Source organism: Molothrus ater, chromosome 5, assembly GCF_012460135.2.
Source record: "Molothrus ater isolate BHLD 08-10-18 breed brown headed cowbird chromosome 5, BPBGC_Mater_1.1, whole genome shotgun sequence".
NCBI classification, from domain to species: domain Eukaryota; kingdom Metazoa; phylum Chordata; class Aves; order Passeriformes; family Icteridae; genus Molothrus; species Molothrus ater.
This window is the reverse complement of record NC_050482.2, coordinates 1,615,293-1,629,731: the sequence shown is the minus strand read 5'-3', so window position 1 is coordinate 1,629,731 and position 14,439 is coordinate 1,615,293. Positions and strand designations below refer to the sequence as shown.

At 58.5% G+C, this 14,439-nt stretch overlaps 1 protein-coding gene across 3 annotated transcripts in view; it reads left to right on the top strand.

Annotated features, from left to right (window-relative positions):
- TASOR2 (transcription activation suppressor family member 2) overlaps positions 1-14,439 on the top strand; it is a 47,995-nt gene that overhangs the window by 29,034 nt on the left and 4,522 nt on the right. For all 3 annotated transcript variants that reach the window (XM_036401567.2, XM_036401565.2, XM_054514867.1), the window contains exons 13-18: positions 1,459-1,533; positions 3,303-4,139; positions 4,463-4,705; positions 5,547-6,366; positions 7,811-8,336; positions 9,748-13,677. In XM_036401567.2, coding sequence (XP_036257460.2) covers positions 1,459-1,533; positions 3,303-4,139; positions 4,463-4,705; positions 5,547-6,366; positions 7,811-8,336; positions 9,748-13,677 — 6,431 coding nt within the window. The remainder of the gene's footprint in view (positions 1-1,458; positions 1,534-3,302; positions 4,140-4,462; positions 4,706-5,546; positions 6,367-7,810; positions 8,337-9,747; positions 13,678-14,439) is intronic.

The window sequence follows — 14,439 nt, the reverse complement described above, 5'->3', positions numbered from 1 at the left end:
CTGGGCCTGGGCTGCATTGCTGGGGGTTTGGGAGCCTAAACTGGGCCTGGGCTGCATCCCTGGGGGGTTTAGGAGCCTAAACTGGGCCTGGGCTGCATTGCTGGGGCTTTGGGAGCCTAAACTGGGCCTGGGCTGCATCGTGGTGGGTTTAGGAGCCTAAACTGGGCCTGGGCTGCATCGTGGGGGGTTTGGGAGCCTAAACTGGGCCTGGGCTGCATCGCTGGGGGGTTTGGGAGCCTAAACTGGGGCTGGGCCTCATTCCTGAGGGCTTTGGGAGCCTAAACTGGGCCTGTGCCTCATCCCTGGGGCTTTGGGAGCCTAAACTGGGCCTGGGCTGCATCCCTGGGGCTTTGGGAGCCTAAACTGGGCCTGGGCCTCATTCCTGAGGGCTTTGGGAGCCTAAACTGGGGCTGGGCTGCATTGCTGGGGCTTTGGGAGCCTAAACTGGGGCTGGGCTGCATCGCTGGGGGGTTTAGGAGCCTAAACTGGGCCTGGGCTGCATCGTGGGGGGTTTAGGAGCCTAAACTGGGGCTGGGCCTCATTCCTGAGGGCTTTGGGAGCCTAAACTGGGGCTGGGCCTCATTCCTGAGGGCTTTGTGAGCCTAAACTGGGCCTGGGCTGCATCCCTGGGGGGTTTGTGAGCCTAAACTGGGCCTGGGCTGCATCCCTGGGGGGTTTGGGAGCCTAAACTGGGCCTGGGCTGCATCCCTGGGGGGTTTGGGAGCCTAAACTGGGCCTGGGCTGCATCCCTGGGGCTTTGGGAGCCTAAACTGGGCCTGGGCTGCATTCCTGAGGGCTTTGGGAGCCTAAACTGGGCCTGGGCTGCATTGCTGGGGGGTTTAGGAGCCTAAACTGGACCTGGTTTCTCAAACTGAACCTGGTTTCTGAATCCAAACTTGGTTTCTCAAACTAGACCTGTTTTTTTAAACTAAACCTGATTTCTTAACCCAAACCTGGATTCTTAACCCAAACCTGATTTTCCAAACTAAACCTAGTTCCTTAACCAAAACTTGGTTTCTCAAACCGAACGTGGTTTCTTAACCAAATCCTGGTTTCTTATTTAAAACCTTCTTCCTTAACCCAAATGTGGTTTCTCACTCTAAGCCTGGTTTCTCACACTGAACCTGTTTTTTTAAACTAAACCAGGTTTCTCAAACTAAACCTGGTTTCTCAAGCTAAACTTGATTTCTGAACCCAAACCTGGTTTCTTAACCAAATCCTGGTTTCTTATTTAAAACCTGGCTTCTCAATCCAAACCCGGCTTCTCAATCCAAACCTGGATTCTTAAACTAAACCTTTTTCTCAAACTGAATCTATTTTTTTAAACTAAACCTGGTTTCTCAAACTGAATCTATTTTTTTTTAAACTAAACCTGGTTTCTGAACCCGAACCTGGTTTCTCGACAAGAACTAGGTGTCTGAAACTAGACCTGGTTTCTCACTGGTGTGTGCTCTGCAGGCCTGGAGCCCAGGGAGCCCGTGACGCTGCTGGCCCTGTTCCTGTTCCGCTCCCGCCGCGCCCTGGGCCCCCGAGGTAGGAACTGCCCCGGGCCCAGCCTTGGCCTGAAGGGCCCAGGGCTCTGCAGAAGGTGGATCTGCTGCTGCAAGGGTGGGGAGTGGGGTGGGACACACCCGGAGCAGGTTTGGGGTGTTTGGTGGGATTGGGATGTTTGTGGGATCCACCTGGAACGGGTTTGGGATGTTTGGTGAGATCCATGTGGAGCAGGTTTGGGATGTTTGGTGGGATCTGTCCAGAGCAGGTTTGGGATGTTTGTGGGATCCATGTGGAGCAGGTTTGGGATGTTTGTGGGATCCATGTGGAGCAGGTTTGGGATGTTTGGTGGGATTCATGTGGAGCAGGTTTGGGATGTTTGTGGGATCCATGTGGAGCAGGTTTGGGAAGTTTGGTGAGATCCATGTGGAGCAGGTTTGGGATGTTTGGTGGGATCCACCTGGAACGGGTTTGGGATGTTTGTGGGATCTGTCCAGAGCAGGTTTGGGATGTTGGGTGGGATCCACCTGGAGCAGGTTTGGGATGTTTGTGGGATCCACCTGGAGCAGGTTTGGGATGTTTGGTGGGATCAACCTGGAGCAGGTTTGGGATGTTTGTGGGATCCATCCAGAGCAGGTTTGGGATGTTTGTGGGATCCATCCAGAGCAGGTTTGGGATGTTTGGTGGGATCCATCACCAGAGCAGGTTTGGGATGTTTGGTGGGATCCACCTGGAGCAGGTTTGGGATGTTTGGTGAGATCCATGTGGAGCAGGTTTGGGATGTTTGGTGGGATCCATCCAGAGCAGGTTTGGGATGTTTGGTGGGATCCACCTGGAGCAGGTTTGGGGTGTTTGGTGGGATCCATGTGGAGCAGGTTTGGGATGTTTGTGGGATCCATCCAGAGCAGGTTTGGGATGTTTGGTGGGATCCATCTCCAGAGCAGGTTTGGGATGTTTGGTGGGATCCACCTGGAGCAGGTTTGGGATGTTTGGTGGGATCCATCCAGAGCAGGTTTGGGATGTTTGGTGGGATCCATGTGGAGCAGGTTTGCGATGTTTGGTGGGATCCATCTCCAGAGCAGGTTTGGGATGTTTGGTGGGATCCACCTGGAGCAGGTTTGGGATGTTTGGTGGGATCCACCTGGAGCAGGTTTGGGATGTTTGGTGGGATCCATCTCCAGAGCAGGTTTGGGATGTTTGGTGGGATCCACCTTGAGCAGGTTTGGGATGTTTGGTGGGATCTGTCCAGAGCAGGTTTGGGATGTTTGGTGGGATCCACCTGGAGCAGGTTTGGGATGTTTGGTGGGATCAACCTGGAGCAGGTTTGGGATGTTTGGTGGGATCCATCCAAAGCATTTGGACATTTCTCCAAGGCTGAGCTTTTTGCTTGCTGATTTTTGGAGCTTTTGACTTCAATGTTTCCTTCCCTTCCCTTCCCTTCCCTTCCCTTCCCTTCCCTTCCCTTCCCTTCCCTTCCCTTCCCTTCCCTTCCCTTCCCTTCCCTTCCCTTCCCTTCCCTTCCCTTCCCTTCCCTTCCCTTCCCTTCCCTTTCCCCCTTTCCCCTTTCCCTTTTCCCCTTTCCCCTTTCCCCTTTCCCCCTTTCCCCCTTTCCCCTTTCCCCCTTTCCCCTTTTCCCCCTTCCCCTTTTTCCCCTTTCCCTTTCCCCCTTTCCCCTTTCCTTTTTTCCCTTTTTCCCCTTTCCCTTTCCCCTTTCCCCTTTCCCTCCAGCGTCTCTCTGCACCACTGCAATGACTCTGTGGATTCCCCCCTTTTCTAACTGGCCCTGATCCCTTTTGTTTTGGTTTTCCCAGAGGAGGAGCGGGATGCCCCGGGCAGGAGGGAGGGCGGTTCCAGGAGCTCGCTGTCCCTGCAGATCGCCTCCGTGGTGCCGGGGCTGCGCTACGCCCTGCGCAGGGCGGCCTCCGCCTCCTCCCGCGCTGCCGCGGGCAGCCCCCGCATCCAGGAGCACCTCCAGGAGTACGCAGAGCTCCAGGAAAGCTCCCGGGGTGACATTCCCGGTGTCCCCGTCCCCTCTCCGTGCCGGGATGGGGATGCTGGCATCCAGGAGTATGCAGAGCTCCAGGAAAGCTCCCGGGGTGGCATTCCCGGTGTCCCTGTCCCCTCTCCGTGCCGGGACGGGGATGCTGGCCCTTCCCAGAAGCTCTCGGAGCAATCCCTGGCCCGGCTGCGCCGTTACCTCTCCGACCCCGGCAGCTTCACCCTGGGGATCTCAGCGGCCTTGCAGTGTCTCCGTGGGGCTGCCGGGAATGTGGGAGACGATCCTGGCAATTCCTCCTCCTCCTCCTCGGTGCCCCCAGGTGCTGCTCCTTGCACCAGAGCAGCGGGAGCCGCGCGGGATAAGGGAGAGCTGCTCCCCACCTCTGCTCCAGAGACATTGCTCAAAAGCGTCACCTCTCCCACCAAGCCCTGGGGCCGGGAGGCCAGGAGGAAATCCAGCAGGATCCTTGGGAAGAGCATTCCCAAGGCACAGACACCTCCTGGGGAGAGCAGCAGCAGGAGCAGGGAGGCAGCCAAGAAAAAAACCGGCGCCGCTTCCTCTTGTCCCAAAAAATCGGGATCCACGGGCAATTCCAACGAGCCCATGCTGAAACTGGCCAATTTGCAGTTGCCACATGGGAGGAAAAGAGGTGAGTGCCGGAAAAATGGGATCGGTTTCCTCCTCCCACCCAGCTGGGATGCTCAGGGTTCACCGGGAACCATCCAGGAACTTTGTGAGTGCCTGGAGCACCCAAATAAATCTCAGGAATGATTCCAGGGAAGCTACCTGGAATTGGGTGCTTCCAGGTCAGATTTTACTTATTAAAATAAATTAATTATATTCCCAATTAAATCAGGATAATGAGGAGTAAAATCACCAAAACCCCTTCCCCGCATCCCTCCCTTTTCCTGGTGAATTTTTAACCCAAAGAATTCCCAAATTTAGACCAACCCCTCCTTTTCCCTGTCCCAGGTGCAGAGGTCCTGGCTGCAGAAATTGTCCACAAACCCCAGTGTGAAGGTGCTGAGAAGGAGAAGGAAAGCTCAGCTCCCAATGGTCCTGCTGTGGAGGCAAAGAGGCCAAAAACCCTGGAAAACGTGGACACAAAGAAGGCTCTTGTCACCGAGAGTGGCACAAAGCCAGGGAAAAGCAAAGTGCAGAAAAACCTGGAAAACAGAGCAGCAAAACCTCCGGAGAAGCAGCAGGAAGGGAGTGGTGAGAAAAAATTCCCTTGGGGAAAAAATTCCTTTTAAAGCTGAGCCATTCCATGGCAGGGAGGAAAGGAATGGGTTTGGATTGAAGCAGGGAAAATGTCAAATACTGGGGAGAAATTCTGGGATGGAATTCCCAAAGAATCCTCCTGGATCCCTGGAAGTGTCCAAGGCCACTGGGATAATGGGATGAGCCATGGGGTTGGAATGGGATGATCCTTAAATTCCCTTCCAGCATTCCATGATTCCCTCGCTGGCTTTGGAGCACCCAGAGTGCATCCAGCATCTCTCCCATGGGGTGGCTCCTGCCAAACCCCAAAAAATCCCCAAAAAAAGCCAGTTTGGCTGTAAAAACCCCCAATTTTTGTGTCTCACTCAACAATGGGATGAGCCATGGGATTGGAATGGGGTGATCCTTAAATTCCCTTCCAGCATTCCATGATCCAACATTCCCTTATTGCCTTTAGAGCACCCAGAGTGCATCCAGCATCTCTCCCATGGGATGGCTCCTGCCAAACCCCAAACATTCCCCAAAATCTTCAGAGTTTGGCTGTAAAACACCCCAATTTTATGTCTCACTCAGTAATGGGATGAGCCATGGGGTTGGAATGGGATGATCCTTAAATTCCCTTCCAGCATTCCATGATCCAACATTCCCTCCTTTGGAGCTCCCAGAGTGCATCCAACACCTCTCCCATGGGGTGGCTCCTGCCAAACCCCAAAAAAAAATCCCCAAAAAAAGCCAGTTTGTCTGTACAAAACCCTCAATCCAAAAACGGATTTTTTCCCCTTTCTAAATGGATTTTCCCCCCTTTCTAAATGGGTTTTTCCCCTTGTTCCCCCAGAGCGGAAGGAGCTGCCCTCGGAGCTCCCCAGCGAGGCCTCATCCCAACCCCCCGGAGCAGAAATCCCAAGGAATGTTCATCCCATGGCGATTCCCAGCGTTGCCTTTGCCCTGCCAGGGGACAACAGCGACTCCCACGCCCTGAACCTGCTGGCTGACCTGGCCCTGGGCTCCTGCATTCCTGCCTTTATTCCCAAAGATTCTGGGATGGAACCCGGGGATTCCTGGGAGCAGCGCAGCCCCTCCGAGCCCAAATCCCTGCGCGTGGCCTCCGACCACAAATACCACAGGGCAGACAAGCAGGGCAAGAAACCCACCTCCAGCAAGGTGTCCCCGAGCCAGGCGCTTCCTGAGCCAGCGGATCCCAGCCCTCTGGCCTCTCCTCCCAGGGAAAAAACCTCTGGGATTCTCAGCAGGGGCAGCAGCGCCGCGTTCCAGGTGTTCCCTCCCCGCCAAGCTCCGCCGGCCTGCGAGGCGAGCTCACACTCCATCATCTCAGCCGAGCACTCCTACGCCTCCCCGCTGCCCGAGGATCCCAAAGCAGCCCCGGATCCCAAGGGGAGCCATCCCAGGAGCGCTCCAGCCGCTCCCTTGGTCGGGAAGGTGCTGCCGTTCCGGCACCAGCAGAGCAGCGCGGCCGAGCCCGCCCGGAGCCAGGTCCCTCCCAGGAGGAAGGAGGAGTTCTCCAGGAGCCACACGGTGAATCTCTGCGGGAATTCCATGAGGGTCACCTGCCTCTGGGAAGAGGAGTATCTCTTCCACCTGGACAGCAGGTACACCAACGATTCCCTGGAGAAAACTGTCATCCGTGCCCTGCATGGGTAAGTCAGCCTGGGGGGCTGGAGGAGTCTGGGAATGGGGTTTCTGTGCCTTCAGCCCTTTGTGCTCCAGATCTGTGGGGTTTGTTCCCTGGCTCGCTGTGCTTTCCTTGGAAAAGAGGGTCTGGGGGTGGTGGTGGGGTGACAGAGTGGATGGGACCCAGCCTCGTGTGCTGGACCCAAAATTCCTCCCCGTCCTGGGGTGATCCACAGTGTGGGCGGCAGGAAAAGGGGGAATTGGGGAATTTTGGCCCTCCCAGGTGAGACCCCACCTGCAGAGCTGCCCCAGCCCTGGGGACAACAGCAGCAGCACCTGGAGCTGCTGGAGAGAGCCCAGAGGAACCCATGGAGCTGCTGCAGGGCTGGAGCCAGGCTGGGAGAGCTGGGAATGTTCCCCTGGAGAAGGGAAGGATCCAGGGAGAGCTTCCAGCACATTGCAGGCCTGCAGGGGCTCCAGGAGAGCTGCAGAGGGACTGGGGCCAAGGCCTGCAGGGACAGCACCCAGGGAATGGCTCCCAGTGCCAGAGGGCAGCCAGGGATGGGATCTTGGCAATGAGGAATTCCTGGCTGGGCTGGGATTGCCAGAGCAGCTGGGGCTGCCCCTGCATCCCTGGCAGTGCCCCAGGCCAGGCTGGACACTGGGGCTGGAGCAGCCTGGGACAGTGGGAGGTGTCCCTGCCATGGCAGGGCTGGCACTGGGCGATCTTTGAGATCCCTTCCCACCCAAACCATTCCATGATTCTGCAATTCCCATGGCTCTGCAGCCAGAATCGGTCCCTAAAGCCACGACCCCAGGTCCTCCATCCCTCCTTTGGAGCTCAGATTTCCTCTGTTTTTATTTTTTCCTACAAAAAGCTGGAATCTGCATCAAGCAGTGTGTGCCCCTCTGCCTTGGGGCTGAGCCCTGCAGGGAGCCAGGCATGAACTCTCAGGGATGAATTTTAGGGTTGAATTATGAAATCTCAGGGATGGATTCTCAGGGATGAACTCCAGGGATGAACTCCAGGGATGAATTTCAGGGATGAACTCCAGGGATGAATTTCAGGGATGAATCTCAGGGATGAAATATCAGGGATGGATTCTCAGGGATGAACTCCAGAATGATTTTTAGGGTTGAATTCTCAGGCATGAATTTCAGGTATGGATTCTCAGGGATGAATTTCAGGGATGGATTCTCAGGGATGAACTCCAGGATGATTTTTAGGGTTGAATTCTTAGGGATGCATTTCAGGGATGAATCTCAGGGATGAATTTCAGGGATGGATTCTCAGGGATGGATTCTCAGGGATGAACTCCAGGATGATTTTTAGGGTTGAATTCTTAGGGATGAATTTCAGGGATGGATTCTCAGGGATGAACTCCAGGGATGGATTCTCAGGGATGAATTCCCTGGAGCTGAGCAGGGGAGGATGAGGATGGTTCCAACTCTCTTTGCTTCCCTTGCCAGGCCCTGGGACCCCAATCTTCCCGACGACGTGGAAGGGATGAAGCTGATCCTGCACATGTGGGTGGCTCTGTTCTACAGGAAGCCCAGCAAGCTCCTGAGCAGCTCCAGGAAGGTGGTGGAGCACAGCAATCCCAGCAAATTCGTCTCCATCAGCAGCTCCGGGGGCTTCCTGGAGCTCAGCGATGACAGCCAGGACTGCTTTGGCTTCGAGACGTGTCCTGCGGACTCGGGCTGGGATCCTGACCAGACTCCCAGCAGCTCCCTGGACCCCAGCCCCCCTTCCCAGGGCGCCTGCCAGCCCCAGAGGAGCCCCGCGGATTCCCAGACGGACGCGGACGGAGCCGCGGGAGCCGTGGACAGCACCGTGTCCTCCTCCTCGGGGGAGCTGCCCTGCGGGCCGGGGGAGGAGGAGGAGGAGGAGCCTTCCTCCACCAGCTGTCCCGAGAGCCTCTCCCTGCAGGATCCTTCCAGGGAAAGGCTGGAGCTGGCGGGCGGGGAGCCCGAGGGCGTTCCCGAGGAGAGCGCGGTGAGTGCGGCCTTGGGGCTCCGGGGAATGCTTTCTGCTAAAGGAGCAGGGGTTCCCTCTTAGGAGGAGAGCAAGGTGTTCCTCCTGAAAGAACAGGATGTTCCTCCCAGAGGAGCAGGATTTTCCTCCTAAAAGAACAGGATGTTCCTCTTAGAGGAGCAGGAGTTTCCTCCTAAAGGAGCAGAATGTCCTCTTTAAAAGAGCAGGATTTTCCTCTTAAAAAATCAGGATGTTCCTTTTCAAGGAGCAGGATTTTCCTCTTTAAAAGAGCAGGATTTTCCTCCTAAAAGGAGCAGGAGTTTCCTCTTGGAAGAGCAGGATTTTCCTCTCAAAAGAACAGGATGTTCCTCTTAGAGGAGCAGGATTTTCCTCTTGGAAGAGCAGGAGTTTCCTCTTAAAGGAGCAGAATTTCCTCTTTAAAAGAACAGGATTTTCCTCTTAAAAAATCAGGATGTTCCTTTTAGAGCAGCAGGATTTTCCTCTTGGAAGAGCAGGATTTTCCCCTTAAAGGAGCAGAATTTCCTCTTTAAAAGAGCAGGATTTTCCTCTCAAAAGAACAGAATGTTCCTCTTAGAAGAACAGGATTTTCCTCTTATAGCAGCAGAATTTCCTCTTTAAAAGAGCGGGATATTCCTCTCAAAAGAGCAGGATTTTCCTCCTAGAAGGAGCAGGAGTTTCCTCTTAGAGGAGCAGGATTTTCCTCCTGTAAGAGCAGGATTTTCCTCTTAGGGGAGGGGGATTTTTATCTCTTAAAAGAGCAGGAATTTCCTCCTAGAGGAGCACAAGTTTCCTCTGAGAGGAGCAGGATTTTCCTCTGAGAGGAGCAGGTTTTTCCAGAAGAATGGAGGTGTGCTTGTGGGGTATCCAGGGAAGCAGGGATGCTCTCCAAGGGGCAGGAATCCCAAATTAAAGTGTCGAGCTCAGCGCCTGTTCCTGATTTAAATTCGGGGTTTGTGTGTCCTCAGCTGAGGGATCAGGGCAGCCCCCAGCGTCCCAGAGCAGAATTCCAAATCCAGCACAGCCATTCCCACGTGGGTTTGGAAAGCTGGGATTTGTGGGCTCAGGAGACTTTCCCCCACACAGGTGCCAGTGCAGTGCTTTGCATCATTTCCCTCATCCCTCCAGTGAAATCCATGAAAATTCCATTCTGGATAAAGCTTGACATGAATTTTTACACTTTCTCCCATCTGCACATGTTCAGGAGTGGGGTTTCTTGGGGTAAACACAAAATGTGGGGATCTGCTGAGATATTTCCAAGCCTGAATTCTCAAACTTTGAAACTTGAACAGAGCAGCAGCTTCCATAGGGCTGGAATCGTTTTGCATGAAGGAAAAAATGTTCCAGTGGTTTTTTTCCTGCATTTTCCTATGAGGAATGTTTTTTTCTTGTTAACCTGTCAATTGTGTTCCAGGAGGAGCCGGCCAAGGAGGCCCTGCTGGATGCCAGGATCACCCCCAGCCCTCCCGAGGAGCTCGGCTGTGCCAGCAAATCCCCGGAAAACCCCGGGAGCCAAACCCCAAACTCCAGCACAGCTCCATGGACAGAGCCCGCCCGTGCACCCCAGGAAAACGGGGAGCAGCAGCAGAAAGAGCAGCAGGAGGCGGGCTCAGGGAGTGGCCCCGGCCCTCCCGAGGATGAGGAGGGAGCGGGAGGCTCTGGGCATTCCCCGGAAGGTGAGGGTGGCGCTGATCCGCAGCCCGCCTGCGATTCCCTGCCCTTGGAAGCAGCTCCTGGAAGTGCAGAGCCTGGGGGAGCCCCTGAGGAAGGGGAGGAATGCCAGGAGCCCTGGGAGCACTCAGAAAAGGAGGAGAGGGAGGAGGAGGAGGAGGAGGAGGAGAAGAAAGAGAGCGAGGAGTTGGAGGACGAAGGCTCCTTCGCGGGCCCCGTGGGTTTGGTGCTGTCCGAGAGCAGCGATGCCGAGATGGAATGTGAGAAGAATCCAGGGAATTCGGCGTCTCCTGAGAAGTTTGGTGTTCCTGAACAGGACCCCGTGGCCAGCCCCACCTCCCTGGCACCCGCCTGCCCTGAGAGATCCTCGCCAGCGCCCTCAGATGGGGCTGGGACTGTCCCTGGAGCCTTTCCTGAGCAGGTGTCACCGAACCAGGAGGAGCTCCCGGATCCCTGGGACGCTCCGGGCACGCCGGAGGCGGAGACAAACGGGGTTGGAGCGGCCACCCTGGCCGGGGTGGGCTCACCCCACAGCGCCAGCAGGGAGCTGCCCGCGCCCCCTGAGCCCAGCCCGGTCCGTGGGGCACAGCCTGACAGCGTCACAGACAGCCCGGGGCCTGCCGGAGCCACGCGGGGCTCCGGGCACACCGAGCGGCATCGGGCGCCCTCTGGAGAGCGCTGGGAGCCTGCCGGGAGCGCGGGATCCCCCTGCAGGCCGGGAATGAGCCTGACCCTGTCCCCCGACACCAGCTCCGTGTGCCTGGCCTCTCCCAATGGCTCCCTGGATCCGTGGGCTGCTCCAGAGGATCAGCCCGTGGAGAGCCTCCAGTCGCCCTCCCAGAGCGACCTGGGACAGGGCAGCTGCTGCTCCCAGCGGGGTGCGGGTGACGCCGATCCCAGCCCCAATTCCCTGGATGCTGAGGAGTCAAACCGAGGTGGGAACGGGGTTTTGGTGGAGGAGCAGCTGGGGAGCCCCTGTGCCAACGGCATGGAGGAGCTGGATGATCCCATGGGAGCAGGAGACGGCCGGGACTCCCCCTTTGAGTACACGGACATAGGAGATGAGTGTGGAGCTGAGGAGAGCCAGGACGTGTTCCCTGGCACGGAGGATTCCCCTGGGAACGACACCACGAACTCAGAGATGGCAGAGATCCCTCTCCACCATCACCTCCTGGAGTCAGAGCCCTCCTCCTCCATCAGGGAGGGCATCTCAGCCATACAGGAGCTCCCCAGGCAGCAGCAGAGCCTCCCAAACATCCACGGGGACTCAGCTCCCGCTTCTCCTGGCGCCGGGGACTCCACCCGCGGCGTTCCCGGCGTGCCGGGCCGGCGGGAGTCGGTGCTGTGCCGCCTCTGGAAGCCGTGCCGGGAAGGAGGAGCCGCGCAGGTGAGCGTGGCTGCCTGGAGCCTGGATGGCTCCTTCCGTCCCAGCTGCTCCCAAGCGCCGGCGGAGTCCCCGGCTCCCTGCTCACCCGTGGAAGCGCCAGCAGAGCCGGGATCTGCTCCGCCTTCTCCGTGTGACCCATGGGACGACCTGGAGCCTGCAGAGCCGGGTTCACCTCTCCCTGAGGCGCTCCCTGGGATGCTCCCTCCCACTCCAGACAGTGCACGGTGGGCTGGGAGCCATGGCAGCCCCAGGAGCAGCCCCAGGAGCTGTGGCAGCCCCAGGAGCCATGGGAGCCACAGGAGCCATGGGAGCCCCAGGAGCCATGGCAGCCCCAGGAGCCATGGCAGCCCCAGGAGCCATGGGAGCCCCAGGAGCCATGGGAGCCATGGCAGCCCCAGGAGCCATGGCAGCCCCAGGAGCTTTGGGAGCCGTGCTAGCCCCAGGAGCAGCCCCCGAAGCTGTGGCAGCCCCAGAAGCTTTGGGAGCCATGGTAGCCCCAGGATCCGTGGTAGCCCTGGAAGATGTGGGAGCCCCAGGAGCCCCAGGAGCTGTGGCAGCCTTGGGAGCCATGGCAGCCCCAGGAGCTATGGTACCCCCAGAAGCCATGGTACCCCCAGGAGCTGTGGCAGCCCCAGGAGCTATGGTACCCCCAGAAGCCATGGTACCCCCAGGAGCTGTGGCAGCCATGGTAGCCCCAGAGGCCATGGTAGCCCCAGGAACCATGGTAGCCCCATGTGTGGTGGCAGCCCCAGAAGCTGTGGTAGCCCCAGGAGCGGTGGCAGCCCCAGGAGCCCTGGTAGCCCCATGAGTGGTGGCAGCCATGGTGGCCCCAGAAGCCATGGCAGCCCCAGGAGCGGTGGCAGCCCCAGGAGCCCTGGCAGCCCCAGGAGCCATGGTAGTCCCAGAAGCTGTGGCAGTCCCAGGAGCCCTGGCAGTCCCAGGAGCCCTGGTAGTCCCAGAAGCTGTGGGAGCCCTGGCAGCCCCCAGAGCCCGGCAGGGGATGCCGGAGGGAGCCCCAGGGAGGGGCCCTTCCTGCCAGAGGAGCTGGAAGGAGGCAGCATTCCCAGTCCTGCACCTTTCCCAGCCCGGGAGTGTCCCCTGTGCCAGCCCTGGGATGTGTGTGAGCACAACCCTGAGGGGTCCCAGGTGTTCCCTGATGCTGACTGTGCCGGCGCTGAGGTGGGACAGGGAGAAATTCCTGCTTCTCCCATCCCCTGGGATGAGCCCAGGGACCTCTCTGGAGAACACCTGGAGTTCAGTGATGCTGAGGATGTTTTGGATGTGCTCCCAAGGGAAGAGCAGCTCCCAAGCCAAGACACACACGAGGGCTTGGCCTTTGAAGATCCATTGGAGAATTCCTTTGGTGACTCAGACCAGGAATATTTGGAGGGGAATTCTCACTCCCCTCTTCCAAGCAGGAGTTCCTGCATCATGAGATCCATGGATGCTGCAGGAGCAAGGACTACCTGGGACAGCTCCTCCGGGAGCTCCGTGCCCGCGGAGGAGCCCGGGGAGGCCTGGGACTGGGATGTCCCCGGGGATCCCGGGAGCCTCGTGGTCACCAGGCAGTGCCAGGAGAGGCTGGAACATTCCCAGCCGCCCCGGGGGCGCGGCCGCCGTGCCCGCGAGTCCCACCTGGCCCGGTCCCTGCTGGGGACCTGGAGGGGCCTGGAGGAAATCACCCAGAACACTTTGGACATGGAGTGTCTCCGCTTCCATTATAAGCTAAAAGAAATCCTAAGGAATGGCCAGCCCTCCTTTTCTACCTCCAAAAGCCTCTTCCCGAGGGACTTTGCTCCGCACATCCCGCTGTCCCCGCGCAGCAGGAGCCCCCTGCGGGTGACGATTCCCCCCTCGGACGGGTGGCCCCGCGCCCGCAGGGGCCCTCGGGCCGCCAGGAGGGCCCGGAGCCGGGAGCGCGGGGCCGCGCTGCGCCTGGCCCGGCTGCGGCACCGGCACGGCCCGGGGCCAGAGCCAGAGCCAGAGCCACGCGCGGACGGGGACGGGAACGGGGCCGTGGCCGGCATCCTGCACGAGTTCTCCGAGTTCCAGAGGGTGCTGCTGGCCGGGGCCCGGGCCGGGAGCGCCGCCCCGGGGCAGGGGGAGGCCGGGGGCGGCCGGGCGGGGCTGGCGCGGCCCCGCGCGACCGCGGCGTTCCAGGGAATGGTGGCGGAGCTGCGCGGGGCCCTGCGCTGCCACCTGCGCCGCGTGGCCGCCCGCCGGCAGCCGGGAATGTTCTACCTGCTGGAGACCGGGCAGCAGCAGCCCTTCTTCGACAGGGTGAAGGTGCGAGCTGCTCGGGGATCGGGGCGATTGGGGTGGGTGGGGTGGATGGGGGTGGATGGGGATGGATTGGGATGGATGGAATGGATCAGAATGGATGGGGATGGATTGGGATGGATGGGGATGGATGGAGATGGATTGGGGTGGATGGAATGGATCAGAATGGATGGGGATAGATTGCGATGGGTTGGGATGGATGGAGATGGATTGGGGTGCATCAGGATGGATGGGGATGGATAGAATGGATGGGGATGGATCAGGATGGATTGGGGTGGATCAGGATGGATCGGGATGGATTGGGTTAGATGGGGATGAATGGAATGGATCAGGATGGATTGAGATGGATGGAATGGATTGGAATGGATTAGGGTGGATCAGGATGGATGGGGATGGATGGAATGGATTAGGGTGGATCAGGATGGATGGGGATGGATGGAATGGATCAGGGTGGGCAGCTCCAGGGGAGAGCTGAGGGTGGCAGGAGCAGGGAAGCTTGGGCAGCCTGACAGGGATGGTTTGGGAGCCAGGGCCCACCTTGGCTCCCAGTGCCAGGAGCTGGAATCACAGGCACAGGAGCCTTGGGACTGAGTCATCGGAGAATCATGGAATGCTTTGGGTGGGAAGGACCTTAGGGATCATCCAGTTCCAACCCCATCCCAGGGACACCTCCCACTGTCCCAGGCTGCTCCAGCCCCAGTGTCCAGCCTGGCCTGGGGCACTGCAGGGATGCAGGGGCAGCCCCAGCTGCTCTGGCAATTCCAGCCC